The 27,740-nt window shown below is 38.7% G+C and overlaps 1 protein-coding gene across 2 annotated transcripts; it reads left to right on the top strand.

Moving 5' to 3' along the window:
• The first annotated feature begins 1,885 nt into the window (after positions 1–1,885).
• c2cd2l (c2cd2 like) lies at positions 1,886–27,391 on the top strand. 2 transcript variants are annotated; one of them, XM_030154223.1, is made up of 15 exons: positions 1,886–2,185; positions 2,429–2,872; positions 19,178–19,273; positions 19,949–20,068; positions 20,457–20,567; positions 20,761–20,874; positions 21,024–21,123; positions 21,210–21,342; positions 21,581–21,645; positions 21,894–22,015; positions 22,417–22,585; positions 22,702–22,797; positions 23,823–23,956; positions 24,393–24,606; positions 25,322–27,391. In XM_030154223.1, the coding sequence occupies exons 2-15, from the start codon at positions 2,501–2,503 to the stop codon at positions 25,570–25,572; spliced, it is 2,097 nt and encodes a 698-aa protein (XP_030010083.1). In that variant the 5' UTR covers positions 1,886–2,185; positions 2,429–2,500; the 3' UTR covers positions 25,573–27,391. The 2 variants fall into 2 exon arrangements, with proteins under 2 accessions (XP_030010083.1, XP_030010082.1); XM_030154222.1 differs by having other exon boundaries at positions 22,702–22,800.
• The last annotated feature ends 349 nt before the right edge of the window (positions 27,392–27,740 follow it).

Genomic DNA, 27,740 nt, shown 5'->3' with positions numbered 1-27,740 from the left:
AATGAAAAAACATGTGAGTATAAGATCTGATGACATATCTTCCTGAGACCCAGCAATGCATTTTTGTCCTCTTATCGCCTCACAGGTTTTCCCTGGATCATCAAAGTTTTTCCCAGGAAAGTCTCTGGACCTGCTGCTGTGGTCCTGCCTCTCTCCTGCCTTCATCATCATCACTCACTTATCCATATAGTTATGATAATGTTTATTAAATAGTTCTGTAGATGTTCTAGTTCAGTTACCTGTGCATCAACTGCATCCATGTGTCTTCCCCTACTTCCCCCCTTCTCCCCAATCTCTCTCCATCTCTATCGCTTTTTCTTTTCTCCTCCTTTACTCTCTCTCTTTAACCCCAACCGGTCAAGGTAGACAGCCATCCTCCAGGAGTCTGGTTCTGCTCGAGGTTTCTACCCGTTAAGGGGAAGTTTTTCCTCGCCACTGTCACCAGTCACAAGTGTTTGCTCCTGGAGGATTCTGTTGGGTTTCTGTAAATTGGCTTAAAGTCTGGTTTTGACCAACTCTATATGTAAAGTGTCATGGGATAACTTTTGTTATGATTTGGCACTATATAAATAAAATTTGATTTGATTTGATATGTAGGGGACAAGAGTTTCACAGCTTACTTAGAAAAAAAAAAATCCTGTCCACCGCAAAGGACATTCCATAAAAAAATAAAATAAAAATAAAAATTGTATCTGAAAAACTGTTACATTATGCTTTTTCCAAACAAGACAATTATTCAATGTAAAAAAAAGCCAAAACATTTACTTTGCTGGGTCTTAGGAGGCTGTAACTAGTACTGACTCTATTATTCCACAAAATAAGCATGTTTTTACGCTCTAAATACATTTATTGTTGTCATTTATACTCGTGCACCTGAATGAGATACATTGTAACACGCGTTGTACTTCAATTCCACCGTAAATCATCATGTCACATGCCCACCACTGGCTCAGTGGTGGGCACAGAGCTAGTCTCCCTGGTGTCAGTAGCAAAGAGAAGGACCCTGGAGAAGATTCTGTCCATCCTGGACAACCTCCAGCATCCTCTGCACAGGACTGTGATCAGGCAGAGGAGTGTGTTCAGCTCCAGGTTGCTGTCTCTGACCTGCTCCACTAGCAGGCTCAGGAACTCTTTCATCCCCCTGGCCATCAGACTGTACAACTCATCACTGAGTGGTCGGGGGGGTCTCGGTCTCAGTCTCAGACATGACCACATCAGGACTGATACGAAGAGACTTTAAAATATCCAAGCACCTTATGTAGTTGGACTACATCTACTTTTCGAACCACCGTAGATCACTTAAATAACTGTTACACTTAAATCACTGATTCACTTTAGATCACTGCTACACTTTATTTTTCACTGTTTCACTTTATATCGCTGTCCTGAAATATGTAAATACAACAAAAGTCTTTATTTACAGTATTGTACATGAAGCTCTTTTAGAGGTAGTTCTTTAGTTATTTAGCAAGTGTCTTTTAGAGTATATATACTAACCTTAATGTTAACCTGGTACTAACCCACTGTTGTGTTGTGTTTTTGGTCTGTCTGTTTTTGTCTTCTTGTGCTGTATGTAAAGCTGAATACTTGAATATCTATCTATCTATCTATCTATCTATCTATCTATCTATCTATCTATCTATCTATCTATCTATCTATCTATCTATCTATCTATCTATCTATCTATCTATCTATCTATCTATCTATCTATCTATCTATCTATCTATCTATCTATCTATCTATCCTCTTTGCTTTTTTTCCCCCACATCGGGCTTTTATTTTGAAGGCTGTGTCTATTTCTTCCTCCTGCCTCCAGTGGTCTCCGGTGGTGTCCGCCCCTGCAGCGCCCTCTGACGGCTCCTGTAGGTCAGTGTCGGAGCGTCAGTGTTGTCAGCAGTCTGTGGTTGTGAGGTGACAGAGGTAGGAGGGTACGATCGGCGCAGATTTGAAACCTATCAGAGCCTGTAATGCATTAACGCACAGCTCCAGCCTCTGTTTTGGAATCGATAAGTGACAGCGAAAAGGGAATCAATGAAAACATCGCTGATGACTCGGAGATGGGACTAACACGTTTGTTGTTGTGGGCAGTGCTGCACATCGCCATGAAGAAACCAGCTTCATGTTACCGATTCCCTGCTTTGAATTCGTTGCAACCCGCAGCTCGGTCCGATTAAGTTGAGAACAGGTAGGATGTGTTTTTATTCCACTGATGAAAATGTCGATGTTGAGTTTGGCTCAACCTGCGCTGCATCGACCTGATAATGTATTCAAGTAACGCAGTTTCAGTTCTCAGCCTCCTCCTTCATACTTAGTGTGTTTAATATGACCTAAAACATGCAAATGAATATGTAAGATGATATTTTCATGTGTTGTGTGATCAGATGTTTTCTTACCCCATGCATCACAGTCTTTTTGCTGCCATTCACAGGCTGAAGGGGGCTGACCTGCTGTGACTGACAGTCCTGCTATTTCCATTTGATGATATGAGAGGCTCCAGGAGATGCTGATGGAGCTCCAGGAATTGGGGTGGCTGTGCCTGGTGGCTCTCTTCCTCGCCTCCTTACTCATCGTGCTGGCATGGCTCTTCCAGTACTCCCTGACTGTCCTGCGGCTTTGGAGAGCCAAGAAGACAGCCACGCAGCACAGGAAAGAAACAGCCTGGCAGCACTTTTTCCCCACACAGACACAGCAGAAGCAGTCAGGAGGTGTGTGGGGCTTCCTCATGAACCTGCGCTCTGGCCGGGATGGACGATCTGCATCTGAGGCTGGAGTTAAAGGCTTGTTGACCTCTCTGTTCTCCTTCAAGTCCTTCAGAGAGCACTGGCAGAGAACTTGGGTCAAAGCCCTGAATGAACAAGCCTGCAGACAGGGGGTAAGATGATATTTTGAGATCTTTTTAATGGGAGGAAATGTAGAAGTCATTTGGCAAACATTATTAACACAGTGTACACAAATGGACGTTTAAAGTCGCTCCACTAAGCAGAGGCATTCACTGTTTAGTGCAGGCTGATAGACTTTGTGTGTACTGGAAGAGTGTGTAGGCAGAAAGGTGGAGGTGTGGGAGTTAGAGTGTCTCTCATCGGGAAGAGGATGGGGCAGAGCCTTGCATAACAGCTCTGATTCAATGCACATAAGAGCTGAGAGGCAAGACCAGCATAACACCCACACTTTGTAAAAATAGAGTTTCACTCAGTGGGGAAAAATAGATGGGTTTAAGATAAAAGAAGAAAAGCTGCATTACCTGCAGCTAATAACCCCTGCTGTGAAGGGTGAAAAAACTGAATCAAGTCATAATGAAGCAATCAGCCCCCGTGTAAAGGAATGACATTTTATCAAATGCCAAAGAAAAGTGTGTGTGCGTCGAGTGCAGCCACAGTAAAAAGGCAGCTAAAGCTCACTGTGGTCAGTATAGCAGACAGTTGGTAGTCAGCCATGTGTCAGAGGCTTATCGTAAATTTCTAAAGGTCTCTTTCGCCTTTTAAAGACTGACTTTGATCCATGCAAATCAAAGTCTGAGACACAGTCAGATGTTTCCTTTGAGCACTGGAAGAGGAGCTGGATCCTCTGCCCCCCTGCTTGGAAACGCTGTGTGTTGAGAGACAGATGAGTTGGCAGGGGAGCTTAAAGGGGTCAGATCAATCCAGTGTGAGCACATACAACAAGCAGCACCCACTTCTGATTCATAAGGGTTGCCTCACCTCAGCTGATTAAACACCTCCCCTCAGATGTTGGAGGAAAGACTTTTGCAGACTTGAAAAGACGTACCTGGTGCTTGTTGAGCCTAACAGGGAGATTAGCTGGTAAATGTTTGATAACAAGCTGCACATTCAAGTGGCACTTCAACCAAGGGGTCATGCCAAAAAGGTAGTTCACAAAGAATCACCTGGACAACCTGTTTGTAACAGGTTGTCCAGGTGATTCTTTGTGTAGACCCTGTAGATACTGTTCCTAAGTTTGACTTTTTAGGAGTCTTATTTAAAGGTGCCCTGTCACATGTATTTCATTACCTCCACCACGGAGGTTATGTTTTCATCAGGGTTTGTCTGTTTGTTTGTTACCTAGGCCAAGGAGATTATGTTTTTGCCAGCATTGGTTTGTCTGTCTGTCTGTCTATCCGTGTGCAAAATAACTCAAAAAGTTATGGCAGAGGTCTGCGCTCTCTGAGTGCTTTTCTAGTTTGTCTGTTAGCAAGATAATTCAGAAAGTTATGGAAGGATTTTGATGAAATTTTCAGAAAATGTTGAGACTGGCGCAAGGAACAAATGATAAAATTTTTGTGGTGACCGGGGGGGGGGCTGATCTGCCTTGGCAGAGGTCTATGCTCTCCGAGTGCTCTTCTAGTTACTTTTGTGGTAATGTCTAAAGTTCTACCATGGACTGTAACATTTTTTGTGGAAAAAATGCTTTGGTTACCAAGTTTCTAGCCATTCTAACATGGTATAGAAAGCCTGCTGGAAGACTCAGCTCAATTGGCGCCACTTCTCATCAATATTCAACATGCTAATCTGCTTGACTCTGATTGGCTAACAGCTAGCCAATAAAAGCCTGGCTTTTTAGCATCCTTTACCCTGAGCAATAAGTAGAGGAACTGGCGGAAACCGAAAATGAAACTTAACATGTACATCACAACTTCTAACTTGTATGCATTGGGCCCCCTTCACTGCCCTATGGGCCCCCCAGGAATGCTAGGCCCCATGAATTTGTCATGTTCACCCCCCCTTTACGGCACCCCAGCTTACTGTATACAAAAACTGTCACTGAGCTAGATGAATTCTGTGGGCGTGGCCTCACTCATGAATAGTAATGAGTTCAGGTATTAACACGTCACACTGACCAGCTTTTCTAATTGACCTGATTTATCCGCTCGTTTCTTTTCAGTGGTAATAGCAGACAGAGGAGGTAGTGGTTCATTTTAAAATTCACTACATAATGCAAACACCTATGGACCTAACATATTTTTAAAAATTCAAGTAAAAGCAAGTAATACAAGTAATGGTGCACTGTGTATACATGTATGATTGTCTAATTGCTGAAATGTATAATTATATTTTCATCAGGGTATAATCCCAAGAAAATGACAGATGGAGTTAGTTGCCATTCATGGAGTTTACAGTGTTGTGCCGCCATATTTCTACTGGGCAGAACAGACTTCCATTTGTCATTTTTCCATTTATAAGAGGTGACATCCCATGTTAAGGTTCACCGCCATCCCCTACTATATATCTGAGTGTGCAGTGTTACTTTCTAAACTCCTGCTGACAAAATATCCCAGAAAGTGAAAAACTTTCACTAGATGTAATAATTAATTGTGCCTTTCTTGCAGCCTCCAATGGGGAGGGTTAAACCGGAGTTGTTCAGTTGGTTGTAACCTGCATCCATCACTAGATATCACTAAATACCACACACTCAAATGCTACCAGTGAAGTGCACAAAATCTGCAAAGTCCTACTGAACATATATTGAAGTATACAGATCAAGTGTTCCCAAACTTTTTCAATTTAAGACCCAAAAGATACATTTGTTGTTTTCCAGGCACATGAATTACCATTACATCTGTTTTTATAACCAACTCTTCAGAAACACTTTAAACTGTGAATTGTGTTTATGACATCACAGCAGTTTATCACTATGTCAAAGTGATCTTGTGCTGAAAATTGAGGACCGGTATCCAAAACTGACCTTGTGATTCACAGGCCACAGGGACTGGTAGATAAAACCCATATAATAAAGGAACCTGAAAATTATTACAGAGCTACTTTTGGACATTTTGGACAAGAACAGTCACAATTTGCTTATGATAATTTTTTGGTAAAATCTGCCCACATAGAAATGAATGGGATGATTTTGGTGATTTTAATGTGTTTTTATTAGAAATGCTCAAGTGTAACAACAAGATGCATGCATATTTGTTTAAAAAAAAAAAAAAAACTTTGCAGCTTTTCAAAGATACAATTCTGCGTCAATGAAGAGCATATAAATGTTCCATGAAGTCCCTGTTCTTTTCAACTCTGCAAGCAGGATGTCTGGAGATGACACCAAAACATAGATTGTCAGCATAGTTCTTTCTTTATTCCAGGGGTATTCAAATCCGGTCCTCAAGGGCATGTTATCCTGCATGTTTTAGATATTTCCCTCTTCCACAGGGTTTGTACTGGTGCTTGAAATCCTTGAAAATGCTTGAATTTCATTATTGTGTTTTCAGGGTCTGAAATGTGCTTGAATTTGAGTGTAAGTGCTTGCAATTCTAACGTAGTGATGTGATTTATTTATTTATTTTTAATATTAACTCTGCCAGGTTACAGGTGTTCTCAGATCGACTTCAAGTACATGTTTATCCTAACCCATAAGGACCCAGGGCTACTTTTGTGTCAGTTCCTAAATGAATTTTTCTGTCCATTTAACCTTTCTTAAGTGATTTATCACCATTTAATGCAATATTATCCTCTGTATTTAGCATTTTTCAGTGTAAATCAAGTATTTTTCCCTTTATTGAATTTACTGATCATGTAGACATTCATTAAAACTTAAAGTAAATTCAAAGTTTATTATTTTACAACAGAAAAAAACTGAAGAAAAAGTGACTTTTTCAGCAAGGATATCAATGACTGAACATAAAAACAAGCATACTTCTGTCATTTGTCAAACTCCATGGGTTTTACTGGCGAATCAATGTTGTAGAAGATGACGGTGTTTCCATGGTAACTACAGAGCCTCTGAACATCCAAATGGGTCATATCTGATGACCATGAAAAGATGACAAACTGTATTTTACACCAATTATGTACATGTATTGATAGGATTAGTAATCCAGATGTCATAAACATTTTAGTTCAGTAGATGGCTTTGGTCACTGGTGGCTGTTTGGGTCTTAATGGGTTCATCTTTGTTGTGGTGCGTGTGTATCTGAAGAATGCCAAGTGGCTTCCATTTTTTTTTGGATAAAACTTTGTTCTCGTTTAATCTCTAAACTTTTTGCTTTTATGAAACATCATTTTGGATGTTTATAGCATAATACAATGTACATCATTGTGATATAAAGTGAAAAAAATAATCATGAGTGTATGTAATCCTGTAAATATGTATTTTGCCTCAGTGCTGTGCTGGAAAAATTTGAAAATGACCATTAAAAATGCTTGAATTTGACAATGAAAAATGTGTCTGAACCCTGCTTCCAACACACCTGGAAGCCATTACATAGTTATCAGGCTTCTGCAGAGCATGATGATGAGCTGATCATTAGTTGAACCAGGTGTACTGGAAGAGGGAATTATCTACAACATGCAGGATACCGGCCCTCGAGGACCGGATTGGAATACCCCTGCTTTATTCTATGACTATTTCCATATAAATTTTTACCCCTCAGTGTGGCTCTCTCACTGTTGGGCATTAATAATGGACCCTAATGCTATAATAGAAGCTGTAAACCTCGCAGTTGATTGTCACGTATCACAGCACTGCTATGCATTTTACTCTGCTAGTTGTTGACCCAGTGAAAGTGATTCCACAGCTTAACAGTGGGAAGTGTGGGAAAAGCACAAGTACTTGTAGTCGATGGTAACAAGAACACAAACTAAGACGAACTCCCAGAGATGGAGTAATATGGTTAGTTCACGGTCATGTTAACTCATGTGATCTCTGCATGGTCACACCTGTTTTCTACACATACCACTTCTGTTTTGGTATGCAGCGTTAGCCCTGATGAACTATTGTAAACGGTTAAAAGGAGGTGATTCTTAGGAACCGTTAATAACCGCATACCGTTATATATGGAGGTCCATCCACTTTGACCCTCTTGGAACTCAGTTACCAAGAAACTCAACGACACTTGGCTGAACCTGTGAAGTGTTCAGTGGGAGTTTGTTCGATAGAGTTTAACCCATAAAGACCCAAACAACCACTAGCAACCAAAATCATCTACCAATATAAAATGTTTAATAACTTCTGAGTCATTAATCCTATCAATACATGTAAATATTTGGTATAAAATACAGTTATTCATCTTTTCATGGTCATCAGATATGACCCATTTGGACGTTCAGAGGCTCTGTAGTGAACGTGGAAACACCGTCATCTTTGACAACGTTGATTCACCAGTAAAACCCATGGGGTTGGATCAATGACAGCGGAAGGAGACACTAGGTTTATGTTCAATTAATGATGAATTTTGTTGAAAAAGTCATTTTCTGCATTTTTCTCTGTTTTTCATATTATGACAACTTTAATTTTAGCTTTTATGAAGATCTACATGACCAATAAGTTAAATCTGGGAAAATACCTGATTTTAATGAGGAAACGCAAAATACAGAGGATAATATTATAATAAATGGTGATAAATTGCTTAAGACAGGTAAAATGGAGAGAAAAATTCATTTGGGAACTGCTGGAAAAGTAACACTGGGTCTTCATGGGTTAAAGAGGACAAACACGCTGTAAATCTCATGTGCAATCAAGGAAAATAAATCACGAAAAAAGCTAGCTGTAGTGGCTCATAGCACAGTTAGTCTGTTATGGCTAGAAACAGTAACTCCCTCTAAAGATTCTCAGAATGCGCTAAAAACATCACATGGCTTAGAAACTAGAGGCAGCCCCTCATAAAGAGTTTTACAAAGTAAGTTGATATGTCTAAACTTCTGAGCAAACATTTATGAGCCAGCTCATACCTGAAGTGAGTGTTTTATGATATTTAAGTTCATACGGAAAAACCAAACTGAATATATAATTGCTGTTTTGAAGCAGTAATCCCAGCTCCTCTGTGATGTTTGCTGTGTGATAGTTTTCCAGACTGGGCAAACACATCAGTGTAGGAGGAGACATATAGACAAGCTGTCCATGTCTGACTATGTCTGCATGGTGTGTGTGTGTGTGTGTGTGTGTGTGAGTGTTTTTTTTGTGACGTCTGAGCTTGAGCCAAAGCTTCCCTGAGCTCACTCATCACAATAAAATATCTGCTTGTTATTGTGTCTGGGGGCAGAGCTGTCTGTTATTCCAAATGTGTCTGGGGCATATGTAAATCACTTGTTAGTTTGCGAGTCACACTTTGTTCACAACTGAGATTTCAATTCTCAGCCATGCCCTGCAATAGTTTATTTATACTACTCATACACAATGTATGCAGCGATAACTAGTTACCTCCGCCAAGGAGGTTATGTTTTTGCCGGCGTTGGTTTGTCTGTCTGTCTGTCCGTGTGCAAGGTTACTCAAAAAGTTATGGACGGATTTGGCTGAAAATTTCAGGAAATGTTGATACTGGCACATGGAACAAATGATTAAATTTTAGTGGTGATGGAGGGGGGGCACTGATCTGCCATGGCGGAGGTCTGCAGTGATTTTTGAGTTAGGTCTGTATATTTGTTTTAGACTCTTTAAGTCAGTGTTTTTCAACCTTGGGGTCGGGACCCCACATGGGGTCACCTGGAATTCAAATGAGGTTGCCTGAAATTTCTAGTAATGTATAAAAATAATTTTAAAAAACTTGCTAATAAAAAAATATATGGTGAGTGGACAGATACAATTACAATCCATAAAAGACATGACAAACTGTGAAGCTGAAACTGAAGCACTGTGGTACTGTTTATCTTTCAAATGTTCATTGTGGTCGGTTTCAGATGCTGCAGCTCTTTCATAATTCATAGTTTGAGTTATTGTTTGTTCAGTATTAATTGTCAGCCTTTTAAATATAAGCTGGACTGACTGTACATATCCTGACCAAGGAAAATAAAATTCTCACTTTGTACAGTAATCTACACCTGGCTTTTCTGCCTCCGTCCATAATAATATACATTATATAGACTAAATATCATCTAAAATTTACCTTTATTTGAAACATATAACAAGCTATTACATGATCAAAAACAAATTAATATTAGCAAAAAATGTCTCAGTTTTGAATGTCTGGGGTTGGCAGAAATTTGTGATGTTAAAATGGGGTCACGAGCCAAAAAAGGTTGGAAACCACTGCTTTAAGTCTTAGTTGTAACATGTTCTGACTTTAACCTTTAACTCAAAGCACTCATTTGAAAAACCTGCTCAGAGAGATAGGGCTGGTATTGAGTAGCCACGAACCAGTCATTTCACATTCTTTGCCTTTCAAATACACAAAGTACCTTTCACCTGCCGGGCATGTTGCTGTGGACACAAACAGAAATGGACACTACAGCAGCCAGCCCCATGTATGGTACAGAAGACTCACGTTCTCCTTCACCTTGCATTTCATGATTATGTTTCTGCATCAGACAAAACATGAGCTCCCCCGAAGGAACATGGCACCACGAAGATACAGCGTCAGTGTCATCGTGTGGGGATTAGCACGCAAATCCTTTATAGCATTAACCTAAGCACTTCTACAGAGTTTAAGATTGCTGCTGACAGAAGTCTTTAAATAATAATGTTGAAATGTATCCAAATAAAACAAGATGATTGAGTCCATGTGGCTATAGTTTTCCCCTCTGGCCTCCTATCATCTATCAGGAGGAAGAGCCACATTTCTTTTCATGTTAAAATTGTTTCCTAATAATTAATTTGACCTACTTCTGTTACTCATAAAAGTTATAGGCAACCCTTAATTAATACATTTAGAAGTGGTCATTGTGGATAGAAAACCCTATCATTGTGCATCTAAATGAATATTGCAGTATATATTGCAACACAGGAAAACCGCATTCCACAGTTATTGCAGTCTTTGCTTTGCTCTTCAGCATCAGGGTAGATGCAAGGTTTTAAAAGTATTGAATATGATGAAAAAGCTTGTAAGTACTGAATTTTATTAACAAAAACCTGAATTAATACATTGATCAGCTTCAACCCATAAAGACCCAGTGCTTGTTTTGTGGAAGATCCCAAATAAAATTTTCTCTCTAGTTAACCCTTCTTAAGTGATTTATCACCATTTGTTATAATATTATCCTCTGTATTTTTCATTTTTTACTGTAAATCATGTATTTTCCTATATTTCATTTCCTTTATTTAATTTACATGTTCATGAAAAGTCAGAGTTAATTCAAAGGTTGTTGTATCAAAACAGACAAAAACTGAAAAAAGTGAGTTTTTCAGTCAAATGTATCATCAACTGCATATAAAGCAAGTGCGTCCATCCACTGTCATTGATCTAACTACATGGGTTTTACCGGTGAATCAATGTTGTAGAAGATGACGGTGTTTCTATGTTCACAACGGAGCCTCTGAACATCAAAATGGGTCATATCTGATGACCATGAAAAGATGACAAACTGCATTTTACACCAAATATTTACATGTATTGATAGGATTAATGGTTCAGCAGATATTAAGCATTTTAATTCAGTTGATGCTTTTGGTCACCGGTGGGGGTTTAGGTCTTTATGGGTTAATGAAAGAAAACATAAAACTAACAAACTAATGATGGCTCAAAACTACAGGAAGGGCAAATGTCATTTTAACTCATTGAACATGTATCATATAATATGCATAGAGTTATGGGAATGCATTTAGGGTATTAGCAAAATAAAAGCAGATGAAGTGATCATTTAAACTCTTAAACACCTAGACGGTTTCCCTGTACACCGATAGACGCTTTATGATGCACTTAAGTATAAAAGAACCACACATAAAGCATAGAAGACTGGCCTATTTTAATGTTTACAACACAGATCTCTGACACATAGAGACAATTTGTCAAATTGTGTTGCCAGTTTCAGGATTATAGCAGACGTTTGCAGCAGCTGCTCTGGGAAAGATCTGCATATGTGCTCAATGTAGCCGAGGTAATAAGAGGCATTAGAAATAAATACAAATACAAGTGGGTTAATTCCAGCCAATGTACATGAACATCACGGCTGTTTGTGCCAGAAATCCTTCAAGCTGAGGATGATGGGAGTTACAGGTTTGAACTCCCACATTAATAAATAATAATAGTTAAAACAATGAATACTTATTTACTAGAAGATACAACGGACAGTGGTAGGGCTGAGTGATACAGCCAAAAATTAAATATAGTTTCATTGATTTACACTTTTAACTGGCTGTTTTCAGGCTACATGAACTCAAGGCATATTTTAATTCATCAATACTCTTCCTTTACTAAACTATATGCCATGTACGTCTGGATTAACACATCCACAATTAATATATTACAAGTAGCAAACACTGCATTTGGAATTTTGGTTGAGCGAGAAAAATCTCTAGAGGAATAGTCTTGATTTAGGTTCATTTTGTACTAATTTTCAGGAAGGAAAACCTTGATTAATCAGTTTTTTTTAATATATTGCCCCGCCCTAAATGAACGGCTATAAGCCCACACTTTTCCATTATTTCCTTCATACTTTTGCCTGCATCACCATGAGGTTGGTGTTAAATTTAGGTGGTAAAATGATCTTAAAATATCTAAACAGCGGAGCAGTAGAGATATCCTCCTGAACCTGTATTAAATGAAAAGCTACGATGACAAAGAGCTCCAATGGATGAGAGACCCCACATTGAAGGATATACTACTCAAACTGGTGTTATTGGATGATGTTTGATTTCCTCACCACTGCCTGTAAAAACATGCCCATCTGTACCGATCATTGTATTTTTTTTTTTTTTCACACAATGTTATTTTCAGCCCGAACACGTTCTTTGTCTTATGACTGGCTCAATCAATCCTCCTCAGACCATGTAAGATCACCTTAAAGTCAAGGAATGCTGCAGCTTATTCCTCCTACCAGTGACAAAAGGCATTTGGTAGAGCTGTACCCCCATTATAGCGGATGTGCAGTTTTTGCATCACTGCCCCATTACATCTGCAGCTTTGGGTCATATCCATTTCTTAAATCAGTGTTGACTGTCTTTCTCTTAGCCTGATATGCTTCTTGTAGCTGCGAGTGACGTTAATCCAGAAGTGGTCACATATAAACGCTGCTGGCCCAGAAGCTCATGCTGTCTCACAAATTTTAAGTGCAGCCACAATGTGTGCTCATACCATGGCACTCCCTCCTGAGGGGAAACTCGACCCTGACCTCTGAACACAACAAAACGGAAAAAATGACTCAGTCGGCTGAATTCTCACTGGGGTCTTATGTGAATTTAGTCTACAGCAACGAACGAACGGTCGATGGCTCATGAATCACTGTTTGGGCTGGGCATTCGTTTGTTGTTGCCATATCTGATATTGTGGTGGAAACAAGAACGCACCAGCCTCTCAGAAAATAGGATACTGCCTCACACTGAAGGGTGATATGGGAGTGTGCTGGCTTTACCACTACATAGGTGATCTGCTGAGAGTTTATGAGCTCAGCAAAAACAGCGGTTCTGTGATGAAGCAGGGAGATAATGGTGCATGTTGTTGGTCTTATGTAGACAAGACAAAAATAGACTAATGGGTGCAGGGACGGGGGTTGAGCATTTGCAGCTGGGTTCTTCTCAAGGTTTGCAGATGCTTCAACAAGTTCACCTTCAGTCTACTGTGACAGGGCTGCTATAAGAAGCCCCCACCCACCCCTCTCCCTCTACATTTGTGGTTCTAATTCAAGGATATAGCCGGAGGATTTTTCATTTGTATAAGAACTGATGTTAATGCTTTTGCTCATAAACATTCATATGTGCTTGTCTGCAGTGAGCGAGATGTATGGGTCAGTGATGAGGCTAAATGAATGATATCTTGTAAAAATATAGCAATTAGAAATGGCAATGGCTACTACCACAGTACTGTGCCACAAAATATGGGTTTGTCTGTTGCCACAGAGCCAATCAAATGTTAGCATTTGTACTACAGCTAATCATGGATACTGTTACATGAACTCATTCGCCTCTTGTTGCCACAGTACTGTGGTGATATATGGTGTATATTTCAGTGCATTGTTTTGTGCATTTTGCTACCACAGTACTGTGGCAATTGATGGAAGAAATGACAAATTAGTGATAGTATATAGTATAGAATAGGAATTATTGTTGTAAATGCTCTATATGTTGCATTATGTTGATTTTACCTACCTGCACCCTTGGCGCCGTGCCCCCCTCATTTGAAAATCTGCAGAAAAAATATTATTTCGACCGGGAATCAAACCCAAGTGTTCTGTGTTGCAGCCACAAACATTACCAACTGAGGTAAATCTCCACTGTCTCTAAGCCTGACCTATTTGCTATATTGCCTGGGTACTTTTCAGGATGTAACAAGTTACCAGTCTATACATGTTATAATGAGGGCGCTGATTGGCTTTGTGGTAATGGACAAACTGATATTTTGTGCCACAGTACTGTGTCAGTAGCCACTTTGATTAAAAATACATAGTAATTATGTTGACATATAATACAATACATAATTTTTGCATTTCATCTCCGCTCGGATGACCTCAATAGCATATGTCTGTTGGTTTGTCTTCTCTCTTTGTCTTTGGACAGTAATCCCATGATGCAGCTTGTTTCATGAGTCAGTTGTAACATGTCTGTCTACTGAAGTAGTACTGAAGGAGCCTCTGGATATAATCTTGCCTCGGTGGAAAAAGTTGACATGAAGCTATTCAGATGTCTGTATTCAGAAATACTGGATTAGTTTGTGGAAGTGGTTTGGAGAACCAGACTGGCCAACCTCTGCAGACCTGAGAATCAAAGCGTTGTGCACATCTGCAACTGACACATGGTGTTAAACCATCGCCACTGATTTGACTGGGTGGAGGAGGACTAATAGAGAATATAGAGTGTGCATCTGCGAGGAAGGAAGCTCCCTGTCCATTCAAGATCTGCAATTAAAAAGAGTCTGATGATTAGCCCAAGGCCACGGTTCACTTCTTTCCCTCTCTGACTGTGAGCTGCTGGTAGATGATTAATGCCCTGTGATTATGCTCAAGTAGGTTCCTTCTTAACGACAGGGGACGTTAAACACTCAGTGCTCATTTGCTATGATAGCACAGGAAACTAACCTCTTTATCTGTCAGTCACAGTGGTTGATGACATTCAAACTCAACAGCCACTTTCACTTTCACAGTGAACATTCAGTATCCTACTAGTTTTCATGGCAGACATTTATCTCCTCAGCTGCTCCTTTGACTCAGAGCTTTATTCACACATTATTAGTTTTATCATTTTCATAGAGTACCTGAGCCTTTGTCAGGTTAAACTGTGTTAGAGATAAATATTTTATACAGTCCTTTTAAAACTCACTATAGCAGTTCAGTTCTATCTTATTGCATTTTATTATAGAAACAGAAAAGTAGAAGTATTGTTATCTGAGTAAATGTATTTTAAGTATTCAGTCAGTATTTCACATAACAAGGTCACCTAGTTGCAGCATGATGGTTGTATTCATTTGATGCTATTATTTTTTTGTATCACCTTCAATTTTTGGCTTTGAGTTGTAAAGTTGAACTTACAACAGCTTATAGACACATGATTGAGATTTTTGGTATCTTCAGAGATACCATTAAACAAAAATGGATCAGATGAAATAACAATGAAGATGATTTTATATCAGAGAGAGATTATGTTTAAGGCGGTTATATGTAGTATTTATATTCTAAATTCTCAACAGCAGAGTGAAAGCACATGTCTGTATTATGATATCATCAAGTCTTCCTCATAGCTGGTTATTTTATGTGTCAGTCCCATAGACTTCATCGGTTCTATTTGCCGGTTTATAAACCTGTGGTGTTGTCAAAGAAATTACAAAAATCTTACAACAGCCTTAAACAACGCACCCAAACAATTCTCAACAAGCAACCTTTCACACCTGGACTCACCTGAGAAGAACCAAGTCACCCTCTCAAAGTACTTAGACAATGACCCACCCTTTATCAATGACCCTGAAACTCAATCACCCCTTAGGGTCATTAACATAAGGAAAATACAACCTGCACAGACCACTCCTCATACAGGTTCATAAGTCTGCTTTCTCCCACCATCAAATAGAACCGGTGAAGTTTCCTGGATGAGATATGAATGTTTTCAAGTACAAAAATAGGACCAATGGCCCTGTACTCATCTGCATGTTCTATCAAGGTTCAACGTAACAACTTGAATTTGCGAGTTTGTTGGGTTCTGCTGCTATGTTAGAGTCCTTTGGTCTTGATGCAGCAGATCAATCTCCCAGTAGAAGTGGGTGGTACTCTCACTGGAGGAGAACTCAACAAATTAAATGAAAGTCCATAAATGACTTCCAATCAGTGCTCAATAGTAACTGTATTGATATCTCTGACCATTTCCATGTCATAAGCCATCAAAATATGGATCATTATTAATATTTTTAATATTATTAAAATACTGTACCATTATTAGTAGATTTTTAATATTTCAAACATTTGTCAAAAATTCAAAAATCAAAATTTCTCAAAACTGTGAACAAACTTTGTAGACATTGCTCTAAGGAAGCGAGATATAAAATTTGAAATGAATCTGACCAGTTGTTTTGTCAGAGAAGATGTTTGAAGAAATTGCTAACAAATGCAAAGATGACACTGGACACAGCGCCTTCACAGTAGCTTGTGGCCAGTCAGCTAAAGCCCAGTCCAGCTGAACCACTAAGGATGAACAATGACCTGGATGAATGAGAACATACATACACAACTACATATAGTCATTTTAATAACTGTATTCAGGAAAAATATATTAAATTCACATATTTGTGTAAAATCCAAAAAAACCCCAGAAGACTGTATGGTTTATTATTTTCTCAAAGAGAAAAATAACTGCTTGAGAAGTTTTTTTTCCACCACAAACTTTAAACCACAAACACATTACACTGCAAATAAAGGCAGAAAAGGAAGATGAGGGTCAACAAACGCCACAGGACGAGTGTATTTCTGGTTGACCCACATGCTTTTCAGAGGCGTTCGGCCAGCAGAACCCAAAGGGGGTGATGCTGACAAACCTGAAGTGACACCATAGATGTCCGCAGGACCTGTCTCTTTCCAGAAATACCTTCCATGTATATGCTTACTTGACCTGTAGTGGTTTACAAGGACAAATCATGGTTATGCTGTTTGCGCTGCTTGTGGATCCAGATAAAATGAGATTTGTGGCCCAGAGGATACACAACACCACAGAGTGCACCAGATGGCTGCACAGGAAGCCAGTCCATGCAAAATGTCTAGGTAAACTCCCTGCATAATAAACAAATCATAAATTGTAAAAGCATTTAGTTTCTAAAGGTGAATGATAACTATGCCTTTACTATGAATACCCAGTGTGGCATTGTGGTAAATCCTGAAGTGGAAAATTAACTCTTAATAAAACAATGTTGTCAACTTGTATTCACAAAAAAATATCAGAAACAACAGTCTTAAGGTTAACAATGGTATAAAATTATTTCAGGCACATGCAAACCTTTGATTGGCACATCTTGGCCATCTTTTGTTTATGTGCATCCTAAAGTAATTTGAGAAAATAAAAGGTTTTCAGTTTCTTTTCATGATGCATCAACATGTTAGACTAAACCCTACGGGTGTAAGTTCAGTGTGACTTCCCATAGCCTACATTGAGCCCTGCTTGTATCTGAGAATTATCCAATTACAAAAATTATGCTGCCCTTTTTTTTCCTGTTTAATTTTATATGATAGAATCCCAAAATCACTGACATTTAAGTGGATTTGCTCACATCATACAATGCTACTGATTCTAATTAGTTTTAATTATGAAGACTCCACTGGTGTTTGACTGTTCTGACCTTTAGTTTTACACATCTATTATTAGTCACACCCAATCCGAGCCACATCACATCATATTTGTTCTGGACTTTGGATGTAATGAATGGTTGGGTGACTGAGCAGTTTGCAGCTCCAGCCAACCAGAGTGAACTCATCCAGTTGTACGGTGGGGTCATGTGACTGCAGTGTTTGTCCAGGGAACCTACGTAAGCCTGCAGCATTGCACTTGGCTCCCTGCCCCTCTGGCTGGAGCACTGACTATGTGCTTCACACATGTACACACGCGCCACAAACTTTGTTATATCATCGTCTCACCTCTGCCCCGCCCCCTTCTGTTGCGCTCAATACAGATTGGACTTAGACCTAGAGGAACATATGCCCTGACAATAGGGGATTTGTTTTCTCTTCTTTGCATCTCCTGAGCCAGTTAAAGCTGTCCAGTGAAACAGATCCTCTGGCACACATACTGATATGAGGTCACTGGCGTTCCCATGGTTTTGTAGACTCTTCTGCTTCAACTGAGATATTAATTCCTCTACTTAAGGGTGTCTTCCAAGTCCAGTGAACAGGCAGGAATAGCGTGACTAAGCACAGACTGATGCAGTGTCGATAATGGATGAAGTAGTAAGCTGGAGACACAGGAAAGTCTGAGCAGAATGAAAAAATACATCTAATAAAAGCTGATCTTCCACTTCAGTGATTATAAAATATTTCATAATAACTTCAGTGTACCACCCTTTGGTCAAACATATGTTGCTACTTTTATGCCAATTACTTCTGGCAAAATTCATCAGAGTGTACACATGGCTGCCTGGGCTTAAACCAGTACTTTGCTTTGCCAGGCATTGTGAAGACCAGAATGTTATGTGTGTTGGCAACAGCATCTTTATGGCTGTATGGGAAAATACACCTTGCCTGCTTGTTAGTTTCTGGCGTGGCATTTATGGTTTTGTCACATTCATCTAACAGTGGTAAACATTAGAACCCATGAGATAATTAAAAATTAATACTTTTGGCTCTTTCAGGTTGTTTGTTAAAGGGTTGTGTTTTGTTTTTCTTGCAAAAACCATAGATGGACGGACAATGCCAATATGTAGATCTGAACCCAAAAAGCTGCTATGTAGCTTCTGTGACCCAATTTAGATCCAGGATGTGTATTTTAGAGATATCTCAGTCACAGTGACTAGTTTTTGTAGGCTGTTAATCACCCATTTTTATTAAAAACAAAGTTATCAGGAATTGACAATTGAGCACAAATTAGCCAGATCAAATCCTGCTCAAAACAGAAAATACCTTTAGTGTCAATGGATGTGTATTTGAAGAATACCACAACCGGCCACTAGAGGGAGATTTAGGTGTTTTTGCCTCCTCCTTTTAACTACATACATCTTAATACAGTTAACTGTGCATTTTTATGTTTAAGCACTGCTTTGTACTGATGAAAACGATGAAATAGTTCAGTTATATGCACAAAAACAACAGTTAGTATCGATCTGAGGGACTGTTGCTCCACTGCTGTCTTACCTATTTCAGATAATGTTATTATGTAACATTTTTTTGGTTTTTGTCTGTCTTTCTGTCTCTTCCAGAGCTCCATCCAGATCATTTTTGACAACAGTCTCCAGTTAAACATTTCCTCTGCCATAGATAGTGTGACCTGCACTGACCAATCAGCACATCGTATGGTAAGTGAAGTCACTTTAAAGTGACCTTCATGTTTAATTTGATATGCAAGAACTCCTTTGTTTGTCTGAGCATTGATACACTTCATTGCAAATCCTTGATCATTTTAGTGCTCTGATGTGAACTGTAGATGTAATAACTTTGTGAACTTAAGTGGTCATGAAATGATTAGAAAAATGTACATGCATCTTATGTAATGAATAGATTGTGTTGATAAAACAGCTGTAAAGTAAAGTAAGTAAAGTAAATTTTATTTATAGAGCACTTTTCACAGACAGAGTCACAAAGTGCTTTATCAATTCAAATCAGAATCAAATTAAGTTTACAGAGACCCAACAGAATCCTTCAGGGGCAAACACTTGTGATTGGTGACAGTGGCGAGGAAAAACTTCCCTTTAACGGGCAGAAACCTGGAGCAGACCCAGACTCCTGAAGGATGGCTGTCTGCCTTGACCAGTTGGGGTTAAAGAGAGAGAGAGAGAGTAAAGGAGGAGAAAAGAGAGAGCGATAGAGATATAGAGAGACTGGGGGGGGGGATGACACATGGAGTACGTTATGATGAATACATAGAGTGTAATCAGTCTGTGGTGGTCCTGGGTCAGGTGGGAGACTAAAAAGCCTTTTTGAACAGGAGGGTCAGCTGTCAGTCTTTTCTCCCACTTGTCCTTATTTTTCAGATTTTACACTGTAAGTGTCAGGTGGACACAGTGACATTTCCCGTGAATGTCACCCAGCAGTCGCCAGCTACTGTTTCTATGGACACCTATCAGATCACTATAGCACCTATGGTGGCAAAGGTACAGTGGCTCACCAATTTGACCATGTGACGACGTGTCTTTAAAACAAATGAGAATGCTAATGCTTCATTTGCATTGTTATTCAAATGTGCAAATTACACATTATGCGAATACAGCCATCCTGTTGCAATGAGGAAAACAGTTTTGATATTAAACCATTCTCTGCAAAGCACTTTAGTGAAACATCGATTTATTTACTGCACATTTACATAGTCAGTAGTCTCTAGGTTCTTTTGTTACCACAAACCCTCATAATTTGTAATTATTTCAAATTAATTCTTCTTACACTGTATGTCCATATTATTTAGTTTTAGAGGAATCACTACTCACTGGTTTTCAGCTTTCGTGTCTGTGTATTCTCCAATGTTTTGCTGTGCACCTCCATCAGGTGGTGGTGTGTCTGGAGGAAGTGGAAGACGAGGGACTGCTGATGTCCTGGACTCTTTTGAGGCAGCCATCCTTTACTCTGAATGTGTCTCCATGCAAAGTGCAGAGACAGGTGAGAACATAAACATTAAACATGTGCAACCCTTTTGTTCCTCTTGGATATTATTAGAAGGAAGATGATACGTTATTGTAAATTAAATTGATCATAGGCCCAAGTTTGTATTCAGTTTATTGACCTTTCCTACTATGACATATTACACTTATTGGCTTCTTGCTAAGGAGTTTTTTCCTCTTGTTGATCTCAGAGCACTGAGGGTGAGGCAGACCTCGACATGATAAAGGGACTGATCGAGGACACCTTGTTCAGCACTCAACCAGCCATGGTCCTCAACCTCAAGACCTGTGTGTCAAGTTCTTCGGTGAGCTGCACAGTCTGTTTTAGTGTTTTCTCTTAACTTTTAGACAGACTGTCTGCGGTGTGATATTATATCATACAGTGATTAAAATGTTAAGACTTGATGCTATTTCATAAATAGGTTTAAAAATATATTTTACTTCATGTTCACAGAGCTCCATGGACCATTTATCATTGGGATTGAACTCAGTATCCCAGAGTGTCCTAGTGCGGCGACTCATGCTTCGGCAGCTCAGGGTGACCTTAAGTAAAGGTCAGTCATTTTGCCACAGTCTCAGATGCTTTCCTTCCTGATTCCTGCTGATCACCAGGTCTCAGTGCATCACTGTGGGTTTACAGGTCAGTGGTCTAGATCAGGAGAGATCTGCTGTGTCCTCAGCCTGGATCAACCATCCACAGAGAGAACAACTCACTTCCTATCTTTGCCCACTAATCCAAACACCTCACTGGAGTGGAGTGAAGAAATCACACTGTAAGACTGCATCTTTAATTGTTATGATTAAAAGTATATACACAGTACATAGGTTCTCTCTTTCTAACAAATCAAACATCAGCATGACTGGAGGAAATGTGTAGAAATTCACTGTAAACATGATAAAGTGACAGACAAATTGTGCACATACATGATTACATGATTTAAATTTATCTTGGAATGAAATCACATTTTTTCATTCAATACTGTGGTAAATCATGTGTTTCTTGTGTTAAAGGGAGCTGGGCCCAGAATCCAAAGAGCTGAGAATAAGACTTCTGGAGCGAAATGGGAAAAGGGAACGTAAGACACTGCTCACTAGCAATTTACTATTGGCTGCTGTTCAGAAACCTGCTCAGCAGGAATGTTTAGAATGCTGAGGCAAAATCATTAACACCTAAAATGCACTGTTGGCAGGCTAGGTCTAATGGTCTTTGTTAGCATTTTGAGATGCATAAAATATGCGAAGATGCCCCTATTATAGGTGAAGAGCTACATTTTTATGCTGTTTATATGTAAATGTTCAGATTTAGTCTTTGTTTTTTCCAAAGAATTCCTGCCTGGACACGCCTCCATAGCCTTGGACCTCCAGAGCAAAGTTCCTACAGGTCAGCATACACTGTCAATAAGCCCTGGCTACGGCTTGGCTCCAAACGCCACGGTCACTGCAGAGGTGAGTGACAGCTCTGATGCAGCGCTCATAAAAGCAAGTCTTAAGCTTTGAAGAATACAGTTACATCAGTTTTCCAACATCAAAAAAGATGGAGTGAAACAAACATAAACAACAAAAGGAGAGGGCGTGTTGTATAACAGCAGACAAAAGTGCATTGTCATTCCTATAATAGCTGTTTCAAAGCTCCTGTAGCCTTTTCAGCAGCCAACATGTTTTGTTTCTTAGCCTCTTCAAATCTGCATATTTCCTAGCTGTTTTCAAGAGACCACAAAGACAACAGCCCACATTTCATACATACAACACATTCCCTGAACAAGATAACATCTCCTGTACCCTCTCACTACATTCTACCTGAACTGATAAAGCAATAAGATTATTTTTGTATCTTTCGACTCCTTCAGCTGCTTTATGTGGAAACAGAAGAGCCTCGCAGTCACAATGCTTTGCCGCTTCGCTCCTCACTCACCCCTACTAAAAAAGTTGACGTGGACCGAACCATAATGCCAGACGGAACCATTGTGACCACTGTCACCACCATCCAGTCTCGACTCAAACTGGACCACAGTCCTGGTACATTACAGTTCAAATGACCATATAACATTGGTTTACATGTAGAGTGAAGAAGACATAAACCATTAACGATGACACAGAATGGCATGAATGTTTGTGCTTTTTGTGGCTTTCAGGTGAATCTCCTATGCGGTCTCCGTCCAAAGTAGAGGTGACAGAGAAGAAACCCACCATTCTGTCTGATGGCAGAGGCAACATAAGCCCAAATCCCAGCAGTGAGTTCTAGAGTGAAATGCCACACTTACTGTTTTGCATAACAGATGCAAAATAGGATAAGCACCAAGCAGCTGTGAGACACGACATGAGATTACAGGAATGCACTTGATATTATGCAATATGCCCTCTTTGTACAGGTTCTCCTGCTCAAATGACACCATGAGATACCATGTCTTCTATACACTCAGAAACTATAATGTGTTTTTATGAATTTTATACTTGAACTTACAATGTTGCATTTAGACATCACTAGATTGTGAATTAAACAGTTATCAGAAAATTATTATTATTGTATTGTTTGATTTGGATTACAACAAAATTAATTCAAGCATTTGTTGTCTTTTGGATATTCCTACAGGTATATTGTATTTTAAAGGAGTGATAATTTGCTTTTTTAAATGGAATTATGCATTTTAAAACATTTCCCTGTGGTCTACATAAACTGTAAATGCTATTATTGGTTCTGAATTCTTCATTAATTAAACTCCACAGGTCCATCTTCAATCCTATTTCTGAATAATGACACAAGAAAGGTCGTTTTCAGCGCTGGCCCTTTAAATGCACATGAGCCACTTCACACCCCATCCCCTCCAGGTTGTTGGCTGTGCTGCTCTGTTCCAATCAACCAACAACTGAACATTTTAGGTAATCGGCTTGAAGTTTGGACATATTTTCAGTATGGATTACAACTGCTCCTGTGGACAAACAGTTAGGGCACACTCGGAGAAATGTTTGTCGGAAGTCTTGACCTTATATGTGCAAATGTCATGACGTAACTAGTTATAGACATAACAAATTAAGAAGGAACTAAAACAGGTTGTAGAAATCCACTCGATTTTTGCCAAAATGAATATAGATAGCTTTTAAGCACCTGGAGGGTTCAAATTCAAACTTTATGAACTATTAGGGTCCACAAATACACAAATAAATGTACCAAAGACTAGACTAATACTAGTGGGTTTAGCAAAATATGACCCCTTTAAATAATGCTTATGTCCATATTTGTGTTCTTGTTGTTCAGAAGGCAGTCGTCTCTCTAATGGCCTGGACCCTGTAGCTGATACTGCCATTCGACAACTGACAGAGTCCGCCTCCAAAGCAGCACGCAAGACACCCACAAAAAGGAGTACACTGATCATCTCAGGCGTGTCAAAGGTCAGAGAAGAAAACATCATCAAATGGAGTGATCTGAATGTGTCTATCTATTGTAAAATCAAAAAGAGGAAAAAAAAATCCCAAACTCTTTTGAGTAATTTGTATGAATCTGATGTACAGTGAGATGGAGCCAGGTGAAATGGCTTATCTAAATTTAGTTCACAGTCATAGCCTCCCATTGGGCCACATTATAGCAGAGCAAGTCTTTTGACCTGATTTATCTTGAATGTGAGGAGAAGAGTAAAGAGTACAAAAGGCCTCATTTGAAACCTTGTACAACACTCTAAGTACAGGTTTTGTGATATTTGATCATTAGAAGGGGTTTAAGTTTTGAGTTTCTGTAGTAACACACCTTAATCACCTTTAACTAAGTTAATAATTTAGCTATGTAACCTTTGTAGCAGGACATGATTTGATACAATTGAATATTCTTCAGGTTCCACTCTCAGAAGATGACTGTGCATTATCGAGTGGTTACGCCGCAGCTATGGATGCAGCCATGCATGGCAACCATTATGGTGCAGGGCATCACCAGGACGCTGATGAGACCACACCATCAGATGTGTCAGAGCGTCCATCTGTGGACGATGTGGAATCAGACACGGGCTCCACCGGTGCCTTGGAAACACGAAGCCTCAAGGACCATAAAGGTAACACAGTTCTCAGTCTGAATTAACTCTATTTAATTTCAGAGCAGTTTGTTCTGTGAGCTGAAGTCACTGAGGATAGAGTTTCAGTTCATGCCAGCATCCTTTAGTAAAATCCTGTAAAAAACAATAGTTAGTTGTCGTTAAAGCATGCATTTACATACAGATCTTAGATGATTTTTGGTTTGTGGGATATGGATATATTTGAAATGCTAAGAATATTTTCAACCTTAAATAATTATGTCCATTAACAGACATAATGCATCTACAAAGTGACGCTACTGCCCCCTAGTGTCCATATTCAAACTCAGACTCGGACACAGTTTTATTGTCATTCAGTCAATAGTACATGATAGAACAAAAAGTAGTTACCCAGGTCTCGGTTTGTAGCGTAAGAGGATAAAGAATAAATCTAAAATAGCATATATAAGCAGTAAGTTGGGTAGAATAAAACTACCATAAAACTTATGCAAAAAAACAAAACAAATTAAAGATGAAAAATAATAAAATAAATTCTTAATATGTACAAAATTTCACAGTATGCAGCAACAGTAACAGTTAAAGTGGTGGTGCATAAGCAGCAGTATAAGCAGCAGGCTGTAGTATACATAACCAAATCAGAGTGGTTGTGACTGGACTTGATAATAACAAAAAAGAATTTTCAACATTGCTGTTTTGTTAAGCTGTTAATGTGTAATATTCTCTGTGCTTCCTGCAGTGGGTTTTCTTCAGAGTGGAACAAAGCTGCTATTCCGCAGAAAACACAGAGAGAAGGAGTCCTGCTTCAGCCAGTCCCATGAAGACATCTCAAACATGGGCAATAACTTTGTTGCTGTTGCAGCCAGCAGCCGTAAGAAGTCTGGCAGCTTCTCCCGGCGTCTCATCAAACGCTTCTCTTTCCGTTCATCTGGCAAATCAAAAGGCAAAACCTCTGCTGCCAATGGAGGAGCGAGTTCATTGGATAACTGACTATCATGTCTAGGGTGGGACATGGGTCACCATGACCTTCAGAGTCATTGTAAAGTTTCTGTTATGGGTGGCAGAGGAACAACTAAGCCTTCATAAGAATCCATACTGTGGCAGAACAGACACCCCCGGAGGGTTGTCACCTGTACATCTTGAAAGGAAGATACCTCTGAGAGGACTTTCCTCTGTAGACAATTTATTGCATCTTCAGGGCAGAAGTCATGCTTCATTCATGTGTTTATAAAAACTATTTCTATCAAGGAGAAGTTTGCTGCTTGGTGAGAACAAGGGAATAAATACAAAGAAACTCTTTGGGCCCTGTTTAAACACTATGGTGGATGTTGATTATGATCAATCATGAAAACACTCTGAAACTGTTTAATAATATAAAATGCCAGTATGATACTGTTTATTGCACTTTCTGGTTTTGCTTTGTTTGTTTGGTTTTTTTTTTTTTTTTACAGAAGATGTAAAATTCTTAAGTTGTATGATAATAATTTATTATTATGTGGTACTTTGTAAGTGCTATTTCTTTTGCCCTCGAAATGAGTCATCACTGCTGCATTACACTGTAAAATAAGAGACATTGCTGAGTGTATTTCCTTGCAGAGCCATTTTAAATAGCTTGTTTAAGTAAGTTAAAACATCATTTTAATCTAGTAATGTCAGTACATAACTGCTTGTACGTACATTGGTTTTAGACTGTTGTTCAATGTTGTATCTAAAACAAAAACAAATTATATATTTATTGTTTTAGACCATAGAATTCATTTCAGTTTGTTTCTTCTTACTTAATTCAACCATGTTTTCCTAACGAGTAAAAATAATTATCCTTTTTTTTAATGCAGAAAAGGCTGAATTTATAGATCTATAAACTTTAAAGAAAAACAGTGAATTCATACTTTACAATATCTTAAATTAACAGATGTTCTCCTCTGGTTCCAAAATACTTAAAAGATCTAAACACACTATGAGACACTTCACTTCATCCTTGCAATAACTGTTCATTACTGTTGAGCAATATCGTGATTTCATGTGAAATTCACTGTATGGGTTGCAGACAAAGTCACAAGCAGCAAATGCTGGTATGTTGTTAAATTATAAATGGAACTAGACTAAAACAAAAACAACCCTTTTGTTTAGGAGAATAATGATTCGGGTTTTTCAGCTGTGTCAAACCTCAGGCAAGTCACGGTATTGTCCAGATCGGAGAAACTGAAATGATTAAAGATGGTCTGCAGTGGAAATGAAAACATTTCTCTTTAAAGTTTATTTAAAGGTGGTTTATATCACTGTCAGTTTAAGCAATTGTTAGAGTCTATAAGGTAGAGTACATATTTTCATCCTTTTGACCAGATTGATTCACACTAAAGAGTGGATGCATCCTCAAACTGCAAAAATAATCAAAAAATATATATATAGTTACATTGGCATTTGTGTTTTTATAGACAGCATTTAGAATAATTAAAGTTATTGTCTTAATGATAGTATGTCGGAAAAAAAAAAAAAAAAAAAAACCAAAAAACAACCAAACAAGCAAAATAAACCTTCTCTCAGGTTTATTTTGCTTCACTGAAGTTCAAGTTATTTGAAGAGATTACAATGATGGAACCATCAGTACTAACTTTGAAGAACATGCAATATGTGCTTTACAAAATAAATCCAATCAGATAATGAAGAAATGAACAAAGGCACTGCACTGTCTAAATGCACATACTATATGGCTTTGAATGTGAAACAGAACATGGCTGCAAAATGAAGATGTGGATTTATGTTGTTAAAATGTTTAATTTATTACAAATAAATTATTTTTGAAACCTCACTGTCTGGATTTGACTGGTGAACTTTATCTTTATTGTTTAATGTACCCTTATAACATTGTAAAATCAGTTCATCTCGGGTTAAAACGAGCATTTATTGTCTTAAATGAAGACTTTTCTGCACTAGTATTCATAACATAAAATGGTCATTTATCTGTTGATACTTTTGTTTCCCTCTGATTTCCTTAATTCTTGTAGTTTTTCAAAAGCATAAATGGTCTGGGTTAGTTTCTGGGGTACATTTTTATAAATTAGCTATCTCATCTCATGTTCTTGCTTTAGTTTTTTTCTTTTTCTTTTTTTTTTTTTTTTTACTCTTTTTTTTTTATTATTTTTATTTTATTTTTTTTT

The sequence above is a fragment of the Sphaeramia orbicularis genome, chromosome 14, assembly GCF_902148855.1.
Source record: "Sphaeramia orbicularis chromosome 14, fSphaOr1.1, whole genome shotgun sequence".
Lineage (NCBI taxonomy): Eukaryota > Metazoa > Chordata > Actinopteri > Kurtiformes > Apogonidae > Sphaeramia > Sphaeramia orbicularis.
Note: the sequence above shows the minus strand (reverse complement) of the source record. Positions and strands in the feature narration are given on the sequence as shown.

Excerpts from the sequence above, each read along its gene's own strand:
- c2cd2l (XM_030154222.1), top strand. The coding sequence starts at position 2,501 with ATGCTGATGGAGCTCCAGGAATTGGGGTGGCTGTGCCTGGTGGCTCTC. Across the intron at positions 20,069-20,456 it reads TAGCACCTATGGTGGCAAAG|GTGGTGGTGTGTCTGGAGGA; the intron begins GTACAGTGGCTC and ends CACCTCCATCAG. Across the intron at positions 24,607-25,321 it reads AAGCCTCAAGGACCATAAAG|TGGGTTTTCTTCAGAGTGGA; the intron begins GTAACACAGTTC and ends TGCTTCCTGCAG.